Consider the following 25,176-nt stretch of genomic DNA (forward strand, 5'->3'; position numbering starts at 1 on the left):
CCCAGGTCACCTTTTCAGGGAAGAAGAAATGATAAAACCTCCGGTGAAAACGGTCACATTTTTACCCAAGAGATATCAGCATGAGACCTAATTCAGTAACTGGGGATGTGTGAATGGCTTGAAGGGCCTAGCAAGGTTTCTGTGACATTTTGGAGCACTGAGGAAAGTATGATGGAAAGAAACCATAAGAACATAACTAAGTTCATCTTGGTGAGGCAAAAATATTCAGTATTAATATTAATATGGTTAATATGCCATCTTAAAATATTCATTGCTAGACATGAAAGTTTTAAAACTTTCTTTTTCTTATAATAATACTTAAGTCATAAAAATTCATAGTATGATCGAATATCAGTTTTGTAGCCACAAGGTGGAGGTTTCTCCTTATTTATAGGGCTTCACGTTTCCAGCTAGGAAGTTTATCAGACTAGAAAATGAACCCTGTTTTTGCTCATGATAAACAGACTCAGGAGAGGGCACTGAATGCTCAGGCAAATTGGGGTCCTGCTTTTTTGTTTTTTTCATGAAGTCAAGCCTATTTTAAAAAATAAAAACAAAACCTTACAAAATGAATGGAATTTTAAATGCTTATTTAGAAAAATTACAAATGGATGGGGCGCCTGGGTGGCTCAGTGGGTTAAAGCCTCTGCCTTCGGCTCAGGTCATGATCCCAGGGTCCTGGGATCGAGCCCCGCATCGGGCTCTCTGCTCAGCAGGGAGCCTGCTTCTTCCTTCTCTCTCTCTGGCTGCCTCTCAGCCTACTTGTGGTCTCTGCCTGTCAAATAAATAAATAAAATCTTTAAAAATAAAAAAAAAGAAAAATCACAAATGGAAATGCACCAAGAAAGTTATTGAACTTGGGGATGAGTAGACTGGGTCTATTTATGAGCGATTTCTTCTGAAAGTAAAAGAAAATGTTGGCTGCTGATACACCAATTGAGAGTCAAGTACTGTGAAGCTTGGGTGCGTGTTATAGGTGGTTAAATGAACCCAAACTCCCTTTTAAGATTCTCATTCTTAGTCATTTGTGTATGTGTATGTTTGGTTGTGTATTTGTATTTGTTGTACTTATATCTAAATATATGTGTATCTATATTCAGAAGAAAGAGGGAGATTTGTAGGAAACAACTATTTCCATACTGATGGTGCTTCCCTATCTTCTAAAATGGTTTTTTGACTTACCTTCTTTTTTTGTTTGTTTTTGCTTTTTTTTGTTTGTTTTTATTTTGACATGTCTTCTAAAAGAGAAACTGGTAGTAACAAGCCAAGTGTCCTCTGTAGTGATGGTTCATGTTTTGAGAAGATAGGTCTTTCAGAGGAGAATCTTATGCCTCCAATGCCAGAAATGGGACATTTAGGAAATTATGGAGTCAGGGTGATCTTACCTCTTAGCAAAAAAGCATGAAAATAAGAACAGAGAAATAAAAATAAGTAGTGTTTATTGAAGGGTTACGGCAGGCTTGCAACAACTCTGTGAGATAGAAAATATCATTCTGTCCTTTTTGCAGATGAACAAACTGAGGCACAGAGAAGTTGAGTGTCGATCAAGGCCCCAGGGTCAGTAAATGGGAGAGACAGGATTTGCACTAATGCCCTCCCACTGCATCTCCAGCTCCTGTCATGACTGTACAGACTGTGTGCAGACTTCTTCCAAAATGTGCGGAGGGAAAGGACAGTTAGGCTGAGATTAATTCTGAGCATGAATGAGGACTTCTGAGAATTATATGAGAGGACTGTGGTGATAAGTGCTGATAAACTGCAACCTCTTCATATATGTGCACATGTGTATATGTGTATGTTTATATGTGTCTATACATACCTAGGGAGAGAGAGAGTATATATGAATATGTTTATAAATATGCATTTATATATAAAGAGACAGAGAGGCAGAGGCAGAGAGAGAGAGAGGAAGATATACTATAGAATCCACCTATTTGTATAATCCGGTGGTTTTGAGTATAGTCAAAGAATTGTACAACCATCATCACTATCATTTTTAGAAGACTTTCACCACCTCATAAATAAATTCCAGTTGTACTTATTAGCAGTTATTCTCCATTTACGCCCAACTCACCACTAGGCATACTCCCCTGCCCCAACCTAAGCAACCATTAATTTACTTTCTGTCTCTATAGATTTGCCTGTTCTGATACTGTATAGATTCATGCAATATGTGGTCTTTGGCTACTGGCTTCCTTCTCTTGGCTTGTTTTCAAAGTTCATTCCTACTGGAGCATTTATCAGTGCTCTATTCCTTTTGACTGCTGACTAATATTCCATGATATAGGTAGACCACATTTTATTTGCACGTTCATCAGTTAATAAGCATTTAGGTTGTTTCCACTTAATGGCTATTTTGAAAAATCCTGTTAAGGACATTCACGTACAAAGTTTTGTGTGGATGTGTAAGTTTGGAATATAAACTAGGGGTGCAATTGCTGGGTTGTGTGATAACTCCAAGTTTAACCTTTTAAAGAATTGCTACACTGTTCCCCCAAACAGTTGTACTGTTTTCCACTCCCACCAGTAATGTGTGAGGTTTCTGTCTCCTCACCCCAAATTTTTATTATCTGTCTTTTTTATTCTGGCCATTCAAGTGGTGTGAAATGTTATTGCATTGAGTTTTTGATTTGCATTCCCCTAATAAAGGATGATGTTGAACGTCTACTGTATTTAGTTCAGCCATCTGTATATCTTTTTCCAGCCATCTGTATTTCTGCTATCTACTCAGACACTTTGCTCATTTTTTAATTGGGTCACTGTATTTTTATAATTGACTTGGAGTATTTCTTTATGTATTTTATATGTATGTTCCTTATCAGATCTATGATTTGCAAATATTCTCTCCCATTCTGTATATTAATTTTTTCACCCTCTTCATGAGTCTGTTTCCACAGAATAAGTTTTTATTTTGATGGAGTTCAGTTTATCTGTTTTTTTCTTTTGCTGCTAATGTTTTTGGTGTCAAATCTAAGAAACCATTGGCTAGTCCAAGGTCACAAAGATTTATATCTGTGTATTCATTCTTCTAAGCATTTTATAGTTTTAGATTTTACATTTAGGTCTTTGATCCATTTTGAGTTTGGTTTTATATATGGTGTGAGATAAGTGTCCGACTTCATTCTTCCACATGCTGATTACCATTTGTTCCAGCATTATGTCCTGAGATCATTCATCCGCCTCCCTGCCCATCACCTCTATTGGTCTTGATACCCTTGCAAAAAATCAACTGACCACATGTGTGAGTGCGTTTATGTCTGGACTCTCACTTCTGCTCCTCTGATACGTATCCTTATGCCAGTATCATGCTGTTTTGATTACTATAGCTTTATAGAAAGTTTTGAAATATGGGGAGTGTGAGTCCTTCAATTTGGTCTTCTTTTTCAAGATTGTCTGGGCCATCCCGGGTCCCTTGAATTTCTATATGAATTTTAGGGTGAACATATCAATTCCTGTGAAGAAGCAAGGTGGATTTAATGAGGAATGAGTCTATAGATCAATATGGGGATTACTGCTAACTTGGCAATACATGTCTTCAGATTCTTGAACAGAAAATGTCATCAGGGACCTCTTTGTCAGTGTCTCTCAGTCCTTTGGAATTTGTTGAGAGCTGCTTTGGCTTCTGACAGGAGTAAACTGAGATGAACTGTCATGTGCTTGATTTCCTGTGTCTGAGAGCTACCTGGGTAAGAACACCAAGGCTGGGGTAATGGACTTTATTTCCTGTCAATAGAAGTTACCCATAGACACAAGGACTCTTCTGCCCTCCAGTTTCTCCTTGACCTGCAAAAGTTAAGATAACTCTGACCTCACAGTGTGAGATTCCACCTCCCCATGTTTCCATGTGGCTCTCAGTTGCTAAATGTTAAAACTGCATCACACTAAGAGTAAACCAGATTTTGTGACTTCCTTAGCATGCTTGGACTACTCAAATAAAATGACCAGTACTAAGTTCTCCATCATTACAATGAAGAGAAGGCATTTTGAACCCCCTGGCAAATTCAGAACTTTTCTAACAGAGAAGTCCTGTCATTTGTTTTGGACCACATTCCACCAAATCTCCTTTTGTTTTATGAATACAGAGGAGAAGTGAGGTGTTCCTGAACACACCAGTCACTGCTCAAGTATCTACCTGCTTTGATGATTTAGAGCCAGACTGTGAAAGGCAAACTCGTGTCTACATGAGAAAAGCAGGAGATATGATTTGGCCTGAAGCCAGCCAGAAAATGTGTTTGTTGCATTCCACAGTCTGGGTCGTGGGGTAAGACAAATTACCCCATCTGGCCTTAGACCTATGGAGTTCCTGCGGGAATGCAGTGACTTTGTCACACAGCATAATCTTGTAATACTCTGTCCATCTGTGACTGGTCTGCTTCTCCAAAGGGGAAGACACTCTGCTGCTTCAAGCTGCTCTTTACTTATCAGCCCCATGTCTCTTTGCTTCATGGCCCCATTGTCTCATTTTTCTGGAGGCTGTTGATCTCTGAGGGTCTAAGACCACCCCAAGAAATTTTTAAAGAGAAATCATTCCCCACATTCACAGTACCACTAGGTATATGCAAACGTACATCAAGGAGAAGAAGGTTATGAACATTCCAAAAACCCTCCACCAACTGGACCAAGAACTGGCTCATTTTCCCAAGAGGAAAGAAGAGGGGACCCTGTGTTATTTACATAGAGCGCCATTTCATTGTCAACACTGGATAGACTCATAATTTTTCATCAACGAACTTGTTTTTGAGGAAGTACCTCAGAAGAATCTTTCTCCACATAAAGAAAGCCTTGGCTTTGCATTTGGATACCAGATGCCAGGACGGATAAATAACATGAGTCTGGGGAAGTCAATGATTCCATTTCCTCTCCTCCCTGTTGCTGAGAGTGCTGTAGCTGAAATGTGCGGTATCACTGGACAGGGTAATAACATTGGGGTAACAGTGAGGTTTTGGTGTAGTCTAACAACAAGAGTCTAACGGGGCTCTTCCCCTGACAAATCAATAAGAAGGCACAGAGTCACCAACAATGCAAGGTCATGGAGGACAGTGTGGTGGGGGATGCTCATCAGACCTCTGTGTTTAGAGCCAGAGATAAGGGTTGGGAGAGCTTTATTCCTCTTTACAAAGAAAATGACACACCTCGGGCACCTGGGTGGCTCAGTTGGTTAATCAACTGCCTTTGGCTCAGGTCATGATCCTGGAGTCCCAGGATTGAGTCCTACCTTGGGCCCCCAGCTCCACAGAAAGTCTGCTTCTTCCTCTGACCTTCTCCCCTTTCATGCTTTCTCTCACTCCAATGGATAAATAAAATCTTTGAAAAGAAAATGACATACCTCAACTGAGGAAATCATCTTCTAACCTGATACACTAAGGAAATCAGCTTGCTTTCTCACCGCGGGGCTCATCCACCACTCCTCCTGACTTGACCGTGTTTTCTGACATTGGACTGTCTTTCTTTCCTAAAGGAACTGAGACTCTATTTCTATCATCGACCGTTCCATTTTACCTGGTTCTAAAACAGGTTTTCAAAAGGTACTGCCATACAGATTACCCAAAGCAAAAGTTGCCTCTGATATCCCAGTTACTATTTCCAAAAGAAATGTACCATTAAAAAAAGACAGGCACTTTTATTATATATAGTTATTTAAAACCTTACTATATAGCTATTTTTAGCCATTCGACTATTTTATCAAAAAGAGGCAGATTGCAGTTGAAAAAAATGGGCAGAAAACTGAAACACCGTCCAAAATATAGGCTGCGTCCTGGGCGCCTTCTCCCACACCTCTCCCCACGTACATATGAGCCCACATGTGCATGTACGCAGGCACACACACACACACACACACACACATGCACACTGCTATAAAATGAGACTGGCTTTTCAAAATGATTATTCTAAAGTCCTGGATGTCAATGAAATGTAGTTAGTTGTGTGTGTGTGTGTGTGTGAATGTGTATTTCCAGAGTAGTGAGGTAATATGCTTTATAAATATTTTCCCAAAACAGTAGAAACATGCTGATGTTTTTTCTTCCTTTCTGCCTTGACTTCAGCCAGCCAGAACACCTCTTCACTGGGTGTGAGAGCTAATCAAGATTTTATTCCAGCTGTGTGGGGACATAGGTCATCTCCAGCCTGGTTCCCAGCCCTGGCTAAGATCACTGTCACCTGGTTGTATTTTTAACTTGTGTGTTCCCCGTCCCCACCTCACACCTACTGAATGACAACCTGGAGAGTGAGTGAGGAAGGGGATGGAGCCATTGCCAGCCCATAAAGCACCTTTTGTACAGATTTGGAGAAGATTTGGAAATCTTTCAGGTTGCACTTCTTGGCAGGTCAAGGGCAAGCTGGATTTCATCTTCCCTTTGCTCTGCGGCCCGGGGCTCTTGTGCAGTGTACAGCCTGCACAACTTTACATGGTGGCCTCGTTTGTCATTTCAAAAGCTGCGCTGGTGACCCGTGCATGGACATAGTTACCAGTCTGTAGACTGGCCTCTGCTATGCCTTTTTACTCTCACTGTTGAAGAGGTGGAGGGGTCCCGGGGAGAATTTCTATGACAGAAGCCTTGTAACCAGTGGCAGAAGGCTTAGGATACACTGATACCGGGGTTGGGGAGTTAAATGCTAAAGTAAGAGAAAAGAGATTAGGATACCAAATCAACTTCTAGCAACCATGGATGAGGGTAGCAGGGGCCAGAAGAATAGCAGGAGGGGTGGGGTGATTCTCTGAGTCTGGCCAGGAGGAGTGTGTTAGAAGGAGGAAAGTTTCTGAGAAGAGCCCAGCTTTTCTTTTCTTTTAAGAATTTATTTATTTATTTGACAGAGAAAGATCACAAGTAGGCAGAGAGGCAGGCAGAGAGAGAGGGGAGGAAGCAGGGTCTCCACTGAGCAGACAACCCAATGTGGGGCTTGATCCCAGGACCTTGAGATCATGACCTGAGCTGAAGGCACAGGCTTAACCCACTGAGCCATGCAGGCACCCTGAACCCAGCTTTTTGGCTCTTCCCAGCAAGCACAGCTAAGTCTATAATGGTCCCAGCCCCTCTCCCAAAGGATGGCCCCCTCTGTGCATTTCCCCAAATACTCCAAGTAGGACCAGGTGAACAAGTGAACTGCTACATAGGTACTGATCTGTCCCAAAGCGATCTCTCATGTGACTTAATAACACCTGAGTTGTTATGGTAAGGGTCGAAACTACCTTTCATTGTGCAGTAACTTATATAAGTCCAAATTCAGGCGCAAATGAGCTTCAATTAACATGCATGCACCCAATCAACCAGGGTATTGAAGGGTGGACAGCATTCATGCAGGAGCGAGCCCTTGTAGGTCTGTCTATGTGATTTTGTGGGGAGGGAGTTCAGCAAAAGCAGAATGTGGGGTCCCTGAGGTGACGGTGGAGGAAGGGGCTTGTGTTCTGAAAAGAAAGGCTGCAGAAACAGCCAAAGCTCCCCGAGTTCCCCATCTGTTTAGCAGTCTGTCCTGTTTGCTTTTATCCGGGAGTCCAGGGTGAGGCAGGTCATGCTTTCTGGTGCTTTTGTCTTGCAGCTGCAAATGCAAACATCAATGCTTTCTAGGACTTTTCAAGTTGTTTTTTTCAACTTGGTCATCCCTAGAAAGCAGATCCTTTTTTTTTTTTTTTTTAAATCCATCTTTAAAATTCATGCATCCAAATAGAAAAATTTAGCAAGCCTTTGTCGAGTGTCTCCCGGGTTGTGCGCAGCCACAGTGCTGGCTGGTACTGAGAACACGAGGGGAAAACACTGTCAGCCCCCAGCCTGCAGAAGCTCACGTCCTCTCGGGCCGACCCTGCATGGGCACCAGTGGAGACGCCAATGAATAATGTCTCTACGCCAACAGTAAGTGGCCGCTTTGTTAGCAAGAGGATTAGGAAAGCAGAAAAAGTCTTATGACTCTATACTGTGGTTCTTCTCTTCTATAGTCATCAAGCCCAATGATTATTAACAAATCTCTCCCTTCGTTCTAATACGTGTTTCATAGCTTGTTGCTCAGGAACCAGACACTGAATTGAAATCATGTCCTTCGTTCACTAATGCCCCCAAAGGTTGCAGTGCTGGCAGAAGAAATATGAACAATTAGCAAGATGAGGAGTTTGGGTTCTATCTCTGAGAGGGAGAAGTACTGACACCCCAGATGATTTCTTTTACCGCATTCATGCGATCACAAATGCTTAGTGAATGCTGGTTTCACACTGAGGCTGCCGGCATAATGCATCAGGCATGAAATGCACGAACATTTCTTTAGAGCTGCTTAGCTGAAGTTTATCACGATCATTCAGCCATTGCCTAGCAACTTGGGAAGGCTATCAAAGAGCTCTTTGTCCTTGGTCCTGGCAAAAACAGTCCCTCACAGATCGCCTTATCAGCGTTAGAACGTTTATCAGGAAAAAAATGCTTCCATTGAACCAGAGATTTCTGCAAATTTAAAGATACCCCTTTCCCGTTTTATCCCCTCTTCCAAATACCTTAGGGAGTTGCTTCATGAAGTAATTCCTATTAGAGCCTTTATTTGTTCTTTAGTAAACCTTCCGAAAGAATTTCTTCAAGGTGCCTCCATAATTTTTCTGCTTTGTAATCTGGGCTAACATTAAAAAACACAGACCACAGACCCGAGCTCATGAAGGTCTGTCGTCTCCAAAATCAGCAAGGCAGACACTTCCACCCCCTCAGATGGGAAAGGTCACCATTTTAGGCACACAGAATAGAAATACGCTGGGTTTCTTGGTTTGCCTGTGCTTCTCATCACTTCTTTCGGAAAAGAGAATTATATCGTTGCTCCATCCACTTGGAAAATGGTTCGGAATATCATGGTGGAAAGAGAGACTCTGCTTATTGATGCATTCAACAAATATTTAACACCATTTTTAATAATATCTTTAACACTGTAGGGAGCAAAATCCCCATCTCGCTTTCAGGGAGCTGCCAGAATTCATTCATTGCCCTCTGTGGAATATGGGGTGGGGGATAGGTACAGATATTTCATCTCCATTTTCTCTTATGTTTCTCTGGAATTTATCTTCCCTGGATTCCAACTGCCAATGACTTAGTTTAAGACCTTGTCATGTATATCTTTTTTTTTTTTTTTTAACCTGTGTGACCTACAATAGCCACCTGACACAAGCCTTCTCTCTTCCAGGCTCATCCTCCTCATACTGTCTTCTGCCCTCCTGCCAACCACAAATTTAATTATGTGCTTCTCCTGCTTAATTGTCTATTTCATCCCTGTCACCCCCTAGGGGGAAGCTCACACTCCACAGCATGGCCGTCTTGGCTTTCTCTGCATGACGTGAACTGGCTTCCCAGAGACCTTCCCATTCTTTCTAACCCCAGTTTTGGCTGTCCTCAACTTTGGCTACTTCCTTGGACTTTAGGGTCTTGTACACACCATTCCATCAGCTTGGAACCCTTGTCCACCTTCACAAGCTATTTCCTTTTCTGAAGCTATTTCCTTTTCTGACTGGGATCCCCAGACAGAGTTAACGGTGCTTATTCTAGGGCCGTTGTCATTCTACAGCTGGAGGTCTTTCTTAGAGAACCTATTACCAGTAAGCCAATAGCTTACTGGACCCCTTGAATGTTGATTAAGTTGAATTATTTTTTCTGTCTTTGATTAAAAAAGGAAACAGAAAACTGTCTTGGAGAACACCAGCCAAGTTTGCAAAGACTGAGGTGAAATCAATGGGAATAATTTAGGATTAACACACACACTAAAAAAAGACGGTTAATGCAAACTCAGAATTCCCTATCCTGAAAAAAAAATTTATTGCAGGAATACCTTCACACAGAAGTCACATCGTAGCCGTATACCAGTGTAACCTAGAGAAGAACTTACCCAGTTACCTCCTCTGTGAGCCTCACTGCTTGATAGGTATTTCACAATTAGAGATTTATTTCTTAGGCTCCTTACATGTATATTCCCTTAAAATATAAGTATTCTCTGGAGAAGATAACAATTCAACAATAATCAATTTATCTTTTCTTGACTATAAGATGAAGGGAAAGATAACAGGAGGGCACAGAGCTCTGAAGAGGATGAGTAACAAAGGGAGGAAATGGGACAGCAAGAGGAAAAAATGCAGCTTCAAATATACAAAGTCTACAAAGAGATTAAGCATTAATATCTGAAAAATGATGATTTATTTTTACCAATGGTAGAGGAGAAAGAAAAGGGATTGAGTTTTTTTTTTTAATTTATTTTAAGCATAACAGTATTCATTGTTTTTGTACCACACCCAGTGCTCCATGCAATCTGTACCCTCTATAATACCCATCACCTGGTACCCCGACCTTCCACCCCCAACCCCTTCAAAACCCTCGGATTGTTTTTCAGAGCCCATAGTCTCTCACGGCTCACCTCCTCTTTTTTAAAGATTTTATTTATTTACTTGACAGATAGAGATCACAAGTAGGCAGAGAGTCAGGCAGAGAGAGAGGAGGAAGCAGGCTCCCTGCTGAGCAGAGAGCCTGACGTGGGGCTCCATCCCAGGACCCTGGGATCATGACCCGAGCCAAAGCAGAGGCTTCAACCCACTGAGCCACCTAGGCGCCCCAAGGGATTGATTTTTAGGGGAAGTTGATAATAGAATTATTATAATTTATTTTTTAAGGAAAGACTTATTTGCAATCCTAAAATAAAGATTTTTAAAAAGTAAGCTAGGTTCTGTTGAAATATGCTTATATGTTCGGAGACAGAAGATTTGACAGATGATCTCTAGAATTCCCTGTGATTCTCTGGAAATGAAATCATGGGTAAATCATGTGAAACAAGCGTATCATTGTAATGGATCTCTTTGCTCTATCGTGGGCCCTGTTGCTCTATGAAAATTACCTCGATAAAGCTGATTATGACAGATGGTTATGTTATCCAGCTGGACAAACCTATTAGGGAAGACAAGTCAGATATGAAATAAAGGATCACTTTATTCAGATTTGCCAATCTTCCCTGGAGTCATTTTCTCTTAACATGCTCTGATTGAGAATGTGCTAGGTCATATATAAATTATGGCAATCTATAATGTAAAAAAGTGGCAGATAATTTTGACCTGAAGTGTGCTCCATTCCAGCTTCACTGCATTTGTTGGATATGAAGGAGAGATTTGGCAAGAAGCTGATGAACCAAATCGCTGTGAATGGCTAACTCCCCCCCTTCCTCAAGCTTCCACCCCACAAAAAGGTGCCAGAAATGAGGACTCATTTTCAGGATGATTTTCAGATTAACTCAGCTTCGGCATCTCAAAAATCCTAACTGGGATTTGCATGAGTGGCTCCCAACCCAAACGGTCAGGGTTGTCTGAGTGTCTGTGAAGTGGGTATCCGTATCCTGGCTGCCATTAACTAGGAGTTCTGGATTATGGTCAGGTCTCGGGACCTGAATTTGAACAGACTGAAGCCTGTAACAGGCTACCCTTGTTGATACCTCCTTCAGACTCACAAAACAAAATTTAGGTTTGCAGCCTCCTTTTGAAGTGGTTTATTCCTCAGTAGGTTTGATGCTTTGCCTCGTCAGCCAAAACACCAGATACAACCCTATAGCTGGTGAATCACATTTGGTGAGCAGAGCATTTGCATGTCATTCCACCCTAGCTTTTCAAAGAGGTTTTTAGGAAAATAAAAAACGGTCACATGTTCGTGAAGTCAAGGGAAAAAAATCACAATGGGCTCAAATTCTGTATTTTATTCTATAGGAAACCCCGAAACCCTGGTCAGCTTATAACAGGTCTGATCTCCTTCAGCCCGCAGTGCAAGCTCAAATAATCATCTATTGTTGGGTCAAGCTAGACACAATGAGGTCTGTACGCTTTCGTGACTACTTAGCAGCCTTTACTAAGGGGGAGACTTTTGGAAGGAGAGAAACGGGAACCAAAGCGGAGTTATGGCTCGGCAGAAATGACTGTGTACCAATTAGCCATGTTCACGTTGTGGTTTGGGGCTGCACCTGTTTTAAGGTTTGGGCCACAGAAGCAAAAACTGTAATTCAAAACATGCCTTTCTCAGCTTCCTTGGTGCTGGGTATTAACAGCGTTCTGGAGTCCCGGAGTGTGTACGTGCTTGTTTTTCCTGTGTTTTCCCTTGGTCTCAAGCCAGCCGTCGCTGGTTCACTACTAATTATAACTCATTGCTTCTCAATGCAGAGAGCATGTCTTTGAATTGCGGAGAATTCTGACTTACAAGAAAGAGGTGCCTGTTGTATTTCAAAGACAAACATACCAAAAAGACTTCTATTTACCTCAAAAAAAAAAAAAAAACCCAAACTGGTTTTATTTTTATTTTGGGGACTTTGGTAACCCCCCCCCCTTGTTTTTTCTTTAGGCATTTATTCATTCATGAGTAGCTCTAGAGTTTCTGTTCCCAGGGTGAGAGTTAAAAACCTACATATAGTATCCTAATAATCAATAACTTAGATAACAGCTATAAATAGCATCAGTTGTAATATTCTGCCTTTATCTGCCTGATGTAAGGTTAAATTTTTAAAGAGGAATTTAGTGGCACAGATGAGTGTATCTTTCCATCCTCTACAATGTATCATCAAAATGTTTTAAGATGGTGTCTGCTCCAGGGGGAAGGTTCTCTTTATGTAAAACAATTTAACCACTGTTTTACTTCTCTTTCTCTTTTTACGCTTTGTTCATTTCTCTGTAAATATGAAGAATGGGGTGGGGGAGGAAGTCTTCAATGATAAAATATTTTTGGTAAATTTTGCTTTTAATAGAACTCTTGGGCTTCCCATTTGTTCCCTCCTCCTTAAAGAGGAAAACCAATATAACAAAGGTGTTTTATTCCTGCTCTTTTATGACTCCATAGAAAATCATTCTGGGATTATTTTAATGTTATGGTGACACAATGAATGATTATGCAATATGATGATGTACTGATGTACGTAAGTGAATTTTAAACCCTATGCCATGCCCGCTTATGGTTGCCTAGGATCACTCAGCTTGGGGACCAGGACCATGCTCCTTGTCCTGGACTTTGCATCCCCGAGGCACCTGTGCTCCCTGCCTCTCACTCAGCCTCGCTCGTGTGCATTGTTTCAGGTGTCCACTGTGACAGCGTGTGTGCTGAGGGGCGCTGGGGCCCCAACTGTTCTCTGCCTTGCTACTGTAAAAATGGAGCTTCGTGCTCCCCAGACGACGGCATCTGTGAGTGTGCGCCGGGGTTCCGAGGCACCACTTGTCAGAGAAGTAAGTGTCTCATGAGGGGCGATGTCTGCCTTCCCTTGTTAGTCCCCAGGAGTTGCGGCTCCTGTCCTCTCAGCGCTTGGTGCCTTCCTGTTTCAGTCGAGGGGAGGGAGAGGAGAGAGACTAGGTCTCCCTGTTTCTCAAAGGGCTGTCCTTGATAGCACTCCCCAAGAGCTTTATTCTTTCCAGCCTTCAGGATGAGCCTAACAGATGGGGCTAGAGCCATTCCTTCTCAGTAATGATTTCAATGCCTCATTGGCATTATCATCGGGATACATCTCTCGATCCTGCCTTAAATCTTACAAATGGTGTTCCAGAAATCCATTGACCTGTAAATATTTGATTCAGCAATTTTGGCATTGGCCTTACCTCAATTACCAGAAGTCAACATCAGCCAAACCTAGCGGCAAATCATACATCGTGCTATTAGACTTACAGCCAGTGCTGTGGGGAAAATAGCACTGCGGAGTTAAAAATGGGGCTGTTGACATAGGTCAACAGGACTTGAAGTTAGGAAGGGATCCGTAAGATTTTACTAAATTTTTTAGTAAATGCAATCAAGAAAAGAGTATATGACTTTAAGATACCTTATTCTACTTTTTAAATAACTTTTTTTTTCTTCGCTTTGCGCATTCATCCTGTTTAATTTAAATTCAAGGAATGTCTTGAGAAGGACTTAGTTATGTAGCATTTTTTTGCTTGCTCCTTTTTCAATCACCATCATTTACCTGGATCACGTTGAGGAGGAACAAACCTTTCAATGCAGACTGGAGGGGCGCCTGGGTGGCTCAGTGGGTTAAAGTCTCTGCCTTCAACTTCGGTCGTGATCCCAGGGTCCTGGGATGGAGCCCTGCATCGGGCTCTCTGCTCAGCGGGGAGCCTGCTTCCCCCTCTCTCTCTGCCTGCCTCTCTGCCTACTTGTGATCTCTGTCTGTCAAATAAATAAATCTTTAAAATAGATTGATCGATCGATCGATAGATAAATAAATGCAGACCGGAGATCTTTATTGCCAGTAATGACTCTTAAAGAATAAGGGATTGACACATGGCTTGAGAGTATTTGGGGGGTATTTTAGAATTGAGTTTCCTTTCATTTGTTTCATCAACAAAAAATTCTTCAAGCCTCCATTCTGGGTCATGCCTTGAGTTAAGTAGGACCATAAATGAGAATTTTGAGAGGACGGAGACATTTGCCTGCCCTCGAGCAATCCAGTCTAGCAGTTTCTTTTCATTATTAAAGAGTACCCTTCTTCCTTCCATGGTGGTGATTTTATACTTGGAAAATTCTCAATATTGTTTAAAAAATTTTTTTTTCTTTTTACCCCTAACTGTAACTGGAGACTGATGTGGAATTTGAGACACACATCCCAGGAATGATAACTGTTGATGTCTGATCTATTTTCAGTCTGTTCTCCTGGTTTCTATGGGCATCGCTGCAGCCAAACATGCCCACAGTGTGTGCACAGCAGTGGGCCATGCCACCACATCACGGGCCTCTGTGACTGCCTGCCTGGCTTCACAGGTGCCCTCTGCAATGAAGGTAAGGTGTGCGAGTGTTTCAGAGAGACGTGCAGTGGTGGGCGAACCACATACAGTCTGCCCTTGGCGGAGCCCGAGGACACGTTTTCCGCTCTCAGCTCCCCATGCCTTCTGGTGCACTGTGTCTGGAACTTCTGCAGATATGACTAGGAACTTCTGAAAAGCTGGCTTCCTGCTTTGGCAGAATCTCTTTATTCTCTGAGCTGTGCTACTCTTTGGTATTAACTGGAAACAGCCTCCCGTGAAAAATCAACAGAGGGAAGAAGGGTTTTGGCTCCCTGAGTGAGCAGCCATGAAGTCAGATTTCTAGAAATGTGATGATGTCTCCTGGATTGGGATGCCTTCCCTTCCTAAGAACCTTTGGCTTCATGTGTCTGCTTAAAATGACCTCATTCAAGATGAGGAATGCTGTTGAGTGGCGGCAGCCAGGAAATGGGAAGCTGGGGAGATGACCTTCAAAGTCCTTTCCTGCCCTAAGACTGGAGTTCCATGAGCTGAGATGTAATTGTGCATTACTGACCCTGTAACTTATTCACAGTGTGTCCCAGTGGCAGATTTGGGAAAAACTGTGCTGGAGTTTGTACCTGTACCAACAACGGAACCTGTAACCCCATTGACCGATCTTGTCAGTGTTACCCAGGTTGGATTGGCAGTGACTGCTCTCAACGTGAGTCTTGTTCGAGAACAACCATGTGTATCTGTTTGTTTCCACATTCCTTAGGATGGAAGTATGAGGGTTTCTATAATCAGGAAATAATAAATGAATAATTATAATATGCCTTATTTTAATTTTAAGTGGCTTTATTCCCCATTAAGAGCTCTATGCAATGCTAAATCCAAATGATGTCTTAGAAAGAATCTAAATAGGTAACATTTTGCTTATTCACTTTTCAGTGCTGGGTGCATAAGAGCCCAATGTGCATTTATTTGTTAAAGAGTTAAATCTGTGCCCTCAAGATGATTGTTGCTCTGCCCACCTTACTGTGCAGTCAGCCCACGAATACAGTGTCCGTTGTGTCGGTTGCTGTTGCGGTCAGCATTGCCCTCTGGGCATCAGGCAGATCCGGGGCACCATGCTTGCTGAGTCCTGACGCTGCTAACGTCTCGCATGCTAGGAGGTGGGGTGGGAGGACGGCGCCCTCTCTGCCGGGTGCTGACCCCCAGGCTCTAACAGAACTCTCCATGCGTGTTGTGGTTTCAGCTTGTCCACCTGCACACTGGGGTCCAAACTGCATCCACACGTGCAACTGCCACAACGGGGCCTTCTGCAGCGCCTATGATGGCGAATGTAAATGCACTCCTGGCTGGACGGGTCTCTACTGCACCCAGAGTAAGCAACCGGCCTTCCGAGGCTCTCGGAGGGGGTGGGGGAGGAGCCACACCCAAGGAGGATGCCAGCTCACCCTCTGCGCACCTGAGCTGAGCTCAGCTGGGACTCCTGGAGTTGGAGGGTCTTGCCCTGATGACTGCTAGACGTTTAAATGTTTCTGTATGTTTAGATGCTGTCAAGGTCCAGGTTTTCTGTCTGCATGTTGTGTCAGGATGGAACCTTGCTGGATGTGGTGGTGTGCGGCTCCTTTCCCAACTCTCCTTCAGCCAGACCCTGTTTGTAGGCACCCAGCTCCCTATCATTTGTACATACATGTTCATGTCTGTACATATACATGTATATGTGTATACACATACATCTACTGTTTCTACCATGTGATCCTTTATTTATTTATTTATTTATTATTTATTTGACAGAGAGGGAACACAAGCAGGGCAAGTGGGAAAGGGAGAAGCAGGCTCCTCGCTGAGCTCCTGGGAGCCAGATGCAGGGCTTGATCCCAGGACCCTGGGATCATGACCTGAGCTGAAGGCAGATACATAACGACTGAGCCACCCAGGTGCCCAGGATGTGATTCCTTTTATTTGAAAATCAAAAACAAATCAATCTGTCAATTGATTGGGAAGGTGTATGGAGAGTGATGAAAATCTTCTATATAATTCTTCACATTGGGGTAGTGGTTCCATGAATGTATACCCTGTTATTTATTCCAACAGCACAAAGGTTAGGGTAAGTGACAGTGACTAGAAGGCAGTGAAGATGACAAGCCCCCCTCCCTAACATAACTCGTGCTTTTGGGGAAGGTTTCCTTGGGTGAGTTTCGGAATCACCAGGGGACTCTATACACTCAGGCGGCTGGCCCCGCTCCCAGAGTGAGTGCCTGAGTCACCGGGGCTGGGGTGGAACCTGAGAATTCACATTTCTGACAACTTTCCACATGGTGCTGCCAGGCTGCTCTAAGAGCCACTAGTTCTTTTTTCCATTTTATATCCCATAGTGTCCTCATTGTTTCTTCTTGTATGAGGTTTTTGCCTTCATAGCCTGTACTGTGCAAAGTACTCCACAGCTCAGCACTGTCGGGGGAAAAAAGACTCTTCTCTGCCCTCTTGCCTTCAAATGAATGAAGGAAACAAGACAGGAAAGCACAAATTATGATTATTAATAAAATTGTATAGTTTATTCTTTTAAAACATTTTTAATAATAAAAGAATTTTAAGTCACAGAAATGAGCTGAGAAGGAAAGATGGGTCAGAAATTAGGCACTTCTTGTTGAATACTAATAGGAGATATAATTAGTGAAGAGGCCGAAAAAGTGTTTTAAAACTTTATGGGAGGGGGTGTAGACCTTGAGCCATGATTCGAAAGGAAGAGCTGGCAAGGAGAGAGCTTGTCTTGCGCATAGTCTGCCAAGATTGTATGCTGAAAGGGTTTCAAGCTCGTTAGGGAAAAGTGTTTATAAGTTATTATTTATCATTCTACAATCTGGGTCTACCTCAATCAGAGGACCTTTTTGAGTGGATGTAGCAGAAGATGGTGGGCAGAACCCAGGGTCTGGAGCCAGACTTGTCTGCGTTTGTATCACGGCCCGGCCAGCCTGCTGCTTGCTGGCTCTGTGACTGAGGGAACCTTCGGGGCTTAGTTCCCATTTGTAGGTTTATAGGTGGGACTACCGTAAAGATTCAGTGAGAGGACACATGGAAAGCAGCAGCTGGCAAAGAATAGGTGCTGAATAAAAACATGGCAGTGATAGTTGCCCCTGCAAGCTGACCTCTGTGCTGTGCCTCTGTTTCCTGAGAGCTGAACTTTCATTAAAACCTCTCTTGAGAAAAAGGGAAAGTAAAGATCCCATGTGATACTTAGAAATAACCCTAGACGCAGGCTGTATTGTAGCTTGCCAGGGATCCCTGAAATCCCCCTGCGTGTCAGCTGCTGGCCTGTGACAGCCTGCAGGGCCAGTGCCTATCCTTAGCCCAAAGGCCCCAGGGGTCTGTTTCTTGCATATCATGCACCGATGGAAAGTTTGTTGCTTTTTTACAAAGCGCCTATGAAGGGCAGGGGTTTAGTTTTGCTTTGTAAGTTTAGCATTCTACATACACCTCTGGTGAAGGAGCTAGTATTATCTAAGTTAGTGACAAATACAGCAGATAGAGCTACAGCAGACTTAGAGACACTCTGTACTATTAAGTAAAAGCATAGGTGTGATTTTAATATAAAGTACTCATTTCAGTCCATGGCGCTTGAGTCTGGGAGTCTAGTAGCTGAGGGAAGGAATACAAGGAAATGCCCCCATACCTCCATGGGGCTGAAAGCATGCTTTGCTAGAAGACACTCATCTCTGGGAGCCCCAGCAAGGGTTAAACTATCAGGTGTGGAACGGTTCTGCTTCCCACTCATGAATTATGACTCCTTGCAGGAGCATCCTGGGACTTCAAAGAAGCCTTTGTGACAAGCTGAGATCTGTGTTATTGTCTTTATTCACTCTCCAGTGGCTCCGCATCCTTCAGATTTAAACACAAACAGTTGGAAGCAAGAGCTTCTTTCTGGTTCTCTCAGCAGCCTCCTGACTCTGCTATCTTTCCCTCCCTTGCAGGATGTCCTCTGGGGTTCTATGGAAAGGACTGTGCATTGATATGCCAGTGTCAAAATGGCGCTGACTGTGACCACATCTCCGGGCAGTGTACGTGCCGCACTGGCTTCATGGGGAAGCACTGTGAACAGAGTGAGTATGAGAGTGTGACACATCCAGCTGGTATTTTCCCCTAGCACCAGTTGTCCTGTATGCCTAAGAATATGAAGGCAGGACCTGCAACTTTTAAGTTGTCTAAACCGATGGCTGGTCACTTCCCGGCCCAGCTGACCGTTCCCCTCCCAGAGGCCACCTGGGGTTCCTTGCTGACTGTCTTTTCCTTCAGACCTCTTCTGGGTAAGTAATCAGCGCTCTGGGTGGAGGGGGTGCGGCTCCAAGGATGAAGACAGAATTCAAGTTTTCCATCTGTTCACCCTGGCTCTCACTCTCACTGTCCTGCTTATTTTTGGAACGGGGCTGCTCAGAACTGTACGAGTCAGTCAGGTTTTCTTCACGGCAGACACAGAGCCCAGGTTGCACCCTGGACGAGAAAGCATTGTCTGGGGCCAGACCAAGAGCACAGGAGGCAGGTGGGCTCCCAGTCCCACTGGGGGTGGGAACCAGGTCCACGCAAACGTTGGCACCCCCTTCTGACAGCCTTCTCTAGATGGTATTTTTATACTGTTTCCCCTAGCAACTTCTCATCTTAGTCTATCTGACCTCCAAGACAATAGATTGCCTTAAAACTTTTTGTTGCAAGACTCCCACTCCAGAAGAACATGCTCTGTTGCAATTATGCATCCTTGTCTTGCCATTTCTGCCCCTACAGCTGTGCATCTGCAGGGCTATAAGAAAATTAGTGCTAGACTGAGTATTTCAATGTAGTCTATTGTTCCTTTCCTCTGACTTTCATTCAATATTTTGAACGGATAGATAGGGTCTTAGAGCTGTATGGGGCTCACCCTCGTGTCATAGATGGCAGGAAAGGGGGCAGGACCTTTGTGGCTTATCAGAGGGGGCATTCCTGGGAAGGTTGCATCAAAGATTATATGGCTGTAGGAGCAGTGTGGCCTGGAAAGGTGGATCAGCATAGCAGGAATTTGGCAATAAACAGTCTCCCTCTCTCCACTCCAGTAGCATCTCCCAGCACCCCTGGATGGCTAGGTTGTCTCCGTCTGGTGTGCTGAACCTAGAAATATTTTTGCGTATTTTCCTATCTAGTACATAGCAGGAGTTACCTCTAGGAATCAGCCTGGGCAGAAATGGCCCAATTTGAGTTTTGTACTGGTATTCATCTCATCCTGAAACCCATACTGAGTCACACAGTTGCCTGCACACCCCTTGTGTATGCAAATATTGTGCATCTGTGTGTATAAATGTCTAAACATATGTGCACATACATATACGCACAGAAACCAGAAGAGGCTCTAAACTGACTTTCCCTTGGAAGCCAGACTGGTTATGGTCTTATTTTTAAAAAGCTTCTTAAGTCCCTCCGTGATTACTTTGAACATCCAATCAAAATGTTCCTATTTTTGGAGACCCCTCCTGATGCTCATTTGTAAACAGAAACACTGTGTTTGACAGAGAACTCCAATAATAATAGCACATTGCCCCCTGCTGCCCACTTTGCAGAAAACATTAGTATTTGGGGATGATTTTTAAATTTGACATGCCTATACTCTTCTTTGAATCTATACCCAGCTCTTATTAAAAGTGCATCCTAAAAACCTCTCCATTTTGGTCTCTCAGGCTTCAACCTGCACATCCCAATTTTGAGTCATTCTATAGTAAATGAAGTTCTTACCTAGAAAATTAACAAAAATTGCCCCTCTTTTGTCCCCTGCTCCCAGCTAATCCAAGTCACAGTGTGCCTGTAGGAGGATCGCTGAGCCTTCAGTAAACTGCTCATGTTCTCAAGGATTTGGCTCTGGGTTATGCTCTTCAGTCTTCTGTCCCACCTTTTTGCCCAGTGGGGTCATCTCAGATTGCCCTGGCAGATGGTCTTCATCAGTTCCGTTGGGCTCTACAGAGTGTCTACTTACCCATCAGAGAAGTGGGTGCATAAATACTGAAGGAGTCAGGAGCTGTGGCAAGGAGCTCAGTCTCTGGCCCCGTGCAGCCTGGCCTGTGAAGTCCCCCCATAAGTCAGGGAATTCCTGTCAGCTCTAGGACTCCCTGGGTAGTTCTACCTGCACAAGGATCCCCTGGAAGTTCTGCCCTCTAGACACATGGGATCATGTAGTAAGAGACAGCCTTTTGCCCAGATGCCCAAGACTGGAGAGCTTACATTGGACTTTCATCTCCTTCTCAGAGTGCCCTGCAGGAACGTACGGCTACGGCTGTCGCCAGATATGTGATTGTCTGAACAACTCCACCTGTGACCACATCACTGGCACCTGTTACTGCAGCCCAGGCTGGAAGGGGGCACGATGTGATCAAGGTAAGGACACTAGTGCCTTGAAATGTGTAACCCCCATGTAGCCAGTGTTAAGAATTTGCACCTACCTTATCTGATGTAAATGGGCTTGGGACACTGCAAGGCACAGCTGGTTATTTACTTGCCAGATGGATGCCTTATCATTGCTGTCCTACAGGTGAGGAAACTAAAGCTCAGAGAGGCTAAGTAATTTACCCAAGGTTGAACAGCTAATATGTAGTACATGGCTATATGTAGGTCAGGGCTTAGATGCCAGATTTGTCTGATTCCAAAGTTCATGAGCTTTCCAGTGTGCCTGCAAATGTTTTCACCTTTATTGAGGTATAACTAATCTGTGAAAAGCAACACGTGTATGCTACTATATTAGAAATAGATATGCACACACACACACACATATATATGACATATATGACATAAAGTGTACAACCTGATAAGATCTGACATATCCACCCATGAAACCCAACCACAGTAAAGACAGTGAATGCAGCCATCACCCCCCAATGTTACCTCATGCCTTTCCCTGCCACTACTGACCCTGAGGCCCCAGGCAACCCCTAAACTAGTTTCTGTCACTACGGATAAGTTTGTATTGCTAGGATTTCATGTAAATAGAATCGCACTGCATTCTCTTTTGTCCGACTTCGTTTGCTCAGCATAATCATTTTGAGAATGAACTGTATGGTTGTATATATCAGTGCTTCAGTTCTTTGTATTGCTGAGTAGCATTCCATTGCATGGGTGTATCATAATTTGTTTACTGATTCACCTGTGGGTGGACATTTGGATTGGTTCCAGTTTGGGGCTATTATAGGTAAAGTTCTTATGAACAATAGTGTATCAAGTCTTTGTACGGAGATACAGTGCCATTTGTCCTGGGTAAATCAATAGGTGTAGAACGATTAGCTCGTATGATAGGCATATGCTTAACTTAAAAAACAAACAAACAAACAAACTTGTGCAGGGCCTTTGAGAAATTTCTTCTGATGGTTCTGAAGTGTGATGCCCAGAGAGCTCCTGGTTTGTGTGGCTATCTTCAGGAGATAACACTCTCATGGACTCTAGAGTTGTAGGTGCCATCCCCTGAAATTGTGCACTACATAGGCATTCCTAGTTCATTTCCTTTCATTAGGTAACTTCTACGTGCTCACAATTTGTATTTGTCCTAACAATAGGAGGTCGAGTTTCACAATCACATCATTAATACACATGGCTTGTGATCACACGGCACTAGTCTCCGTGCTCTGTGTTATGGGGCTGGCTGTCTAATAAGTGTAACCCTCAGAATCATAAAGTTATAGGGATGTTTGAGCTGGAAGCACCTGCATTGGGGCCAGTTTCCTCCTCTATAGTTAGATGGTAAAACTCTGGCCGAAGTGCTTAAAGAAAAATTCAGCACCTCTGGATCAATTTTTTTTTAAGACACCCAGTTTCTTGACTCATGGTTCATATCTTTCCTGTCCTCACTAGACTGAATGCAAGAAAGAATTATGTAAAGCTATGGTTTAAATTTTAATAAGTAAGCTTTTAGGGCCATGTTGTCAGGTGTTAACTGGGACGGACCTTTCGGTCATGGAAAATAACTGCATAGCGCAGTATCTCCCAGGGTAAAAAGCCCACTGAAATTAGGATAAGGCAGACCCTCATCTTGGACCAGATTTATAATGGAGTTCCTTGCTTGGAAGGACAATTACTCTTAGAAATGTTAAGGATAGACATAAAATTAATTAGGCAGTTGAAGCATTTAGAAGTTAGCCTTTCATAAGCTTACTGTTGCTTAAGAAATAAAGCATGCTAAAAAAAAAAAAAAAAAAAAAAAAACTAGAAAAATTATTACCTCCAGTGAATTCCTGGTCTGGTCTGAGTGTCTATTTAGTGTTTATGCGAGAAGCTCCCAAACCCTACAGTGAAGTCTTTGGGTTCTGGAAATCCAGTCGGATTTTTGAGGCATAGAGCTGCCTTTTTCCGGGCACAGACCAGCCGACAACATCTGCAAATGAAGAATGTTCGTTTTTCCTTCTGCGGTTTCTAAAAGTTTCCAAATTAACCTTTCATGAACTGAAAATATCCCGGCATGGGCCCACTGGGAGAAGTTTGTAAATTGGGTTCAGACGTTTGGCTGGCACCTGTCGACCTTCCTCAGACCTCGTCTTCTCCTTTCACTAGCTGGTGTCATCATAGTTGGAAACCTGAACAGCCTAAGCAGGACAAGTACGGCTCTTCCTGCTGACTCCTACCAGATCGGGGCCATCGTGGGCATCATCATTCTTGTGCTGGTGGTGCTCTTCCTGCTGGCCTTGTTCATTATTTATAGACAGAAGCAGAAGGGAAAGGAATCGAGCATGCCAGCAGTTACCTACACCCCTGCTCTGAGGGTCATGAATGCAGACTATGCCATTTCAGGTAAGACTGGTCCCTAGGGCCATCTTACTCCTTGAGAAGGAAGGTTTCATCCTGGTTCTTTGAAACTGGGGCATGTGGCTGGGTTCTCCGTTGTTGTCCAGTAGCCTTGAGCAAATATTGTGTTTGGAAAAGATACACTGTTAAGGATGTGCCATAGAAGTCAATGGTAGCAAAATCATCACTGTCTTCTTCCATGAGGGTTTTTTTTTTTTAATTTATTTCTTTCAGCATAACAGTATTCATTGTTTTTATTATTATTATTATTATTTTTAATTTATTTTTTTCATTCCATGAGGGTTTTTAAACTGGATTCATTATGGATTCATTCATTATGCTTTAGATTTTGGGAATTTCAACTGGGAGGAAGCTTTGCTGGGCACCTAAGCTTTTGTCATATGTCAGGGACTGGGAGCGGAGAGGAGGAGGCACCCATAAGTTTGTAAGGTCATGGAGCACATCAGGAAACAGAACCAGGTCTTCTGTCTCTGGACCTGGGCCTATACAAATCATTAATCACATGGCAACAAACTTATATAAGAAACAGTTTTGTCATATTAGCAAGAACAAAGCTGTTCTGTAAGAAAACTCTTTAAAATCTTTCTGTCACATGTGCCCAGAAATGTACATGTTTAAGTGATACGCTCCTTCATCAGAGAAAGTAACCACTTAGGGGCGCTTGGGTGGCTTAGTCAGTGAGGTGACTCCTGATTTCAGCTCAGTTTGTGATCTCAGGGTTGGGAGATCGAGCCCCACATCAGGTTCCACATTGAACATGGAGTCTGCTTAAGGTTTTCTCTCTGCCCCTCCTCCCAGCCCACCCCTGCCCATGCTTGTTCTCTCCAAAGATGGAGAAGGAGAAGAAAAAAAGGAAAAAGGAGGAAGAGGAGGTAGTGAGGAAGGGGAAAAAGAAGAGGAGGAAGGGGAAGGAGGAGAAGAAACCACTTAAATTAAGGAATTTGTACCCTTAAAGTCATTTATTATTTTAGACAATTACTGTAGGATGGGCTACATGTTTATATATACGCTGATTCTAGGGGGAATACCTAAAGCTGCTTCATAGTACATTTCTGGCACAGAATATTATGATAAGAACTATAGGGTCTAAAAGATTAAAAAAAAGATTTCAAGAAGATTAAAAAAAGAGGCAAGTTCCAGCAGACATAGCTTCAAAGTGATGGCTTCCCAGGCGAAGAGGAGTTGTCTGAGGACACTTGCATGGTTTTCCAGGAAGCAGGAAGGCAGGCACCTGCTGCTTCTAGAAGCTTTGCTGCGTATGCCGGGCAGGAGGGGATTCAGCCCAGTCTGTAATGTGGAAGCGGTACAAACATTTGTTCTGGTTATTTTGCTTCCCTTTGTTCCACATAGACTTAGAGGAGCCTGTTATCTGAATCATTTCCTTCTCTTCTTACAGAAACCCTTCCCCACAGCAATGGGGGAAGCGCCAACAGTCATTACTTCACCAACCCCAGTTATCACACGCTTACCCAGTGCGCCACATCCCCGCATGTCAACAACAGGGACAGGATGACCATCACTAAGGTGAGAGGAAGTGACTCCCAGGCCCTGACGCGGGACAGGAAAGAGAAAGTACAGGAAGGAGCATGGAGGGAGAGCTTCCGCTCTGGGCACTTTCCATCTCTTATCTTGTTGATTGCATATTAAAATCTCAAATTTACTGGTGAAAAATCTGAGTGGTGGGGAGTTACATTCACTTC

The 25,176-nt window shown here is 43.3% G+C and overlaps 1 protein-coding gene across 1 annotated transcript in view; it reads left to right on the plus strand.

Annotated features, from left to right (window-relative positions):
* The window catches only part of MEGF10 (multiple EGF like domains 10), a 164,936-nt gene that overhangs the window by 127,523 nt on the left and 12,237 nt on the right, over window positions 1–25,176 (plus strand). The window contains exons 14-21 of the mRNA XM_059417484.1: window positions 13,043–13,189; window positions 14,592–14,726; window positions 15,264–15,392; window positions 15,927–16,055; window positions 18,646–18,774; window positions 20,936–21,064; window positions 23,225–23,461; window positions 24,873–25,000. Coding sequence (XP_059273467.1) covers window positions 13,043–13,189; window positions 14,592–14,726; window positions 15,264–15,392; window positions 15,927–16,055; window positions 18,646–18,774; window positions 20,936–21,064; window positions 23,225–23,461; window positions 24,873–25,000 — 1,163 coding nt within the window. The remainder of the gene's footprint in view (window positions 1–13,042; window positions 13,190–14,591; window positions 14,727–15,263; window positions 15,393–15,926; window positions 16,056–18,645; window positions 18,775–20,935; window positions 21,065–23,224; window positions 23,462–24,872; window positions 25,001–25,176) is intronic.

This window comes from Mustela nigripes, chromosome 12 (genome assembly GCF_022355385.1).
Source record: "Mustela nigripes isolate SB6536 chromosome 12, MUSNIG.SB6536, whole genome shotgun sequence".
Lineage (NCBI taxonomy): Eukaryota > Metazoa > Chordata > Mammalia > Carnivora > Mustelidae > Mustela > Mustela nigripes.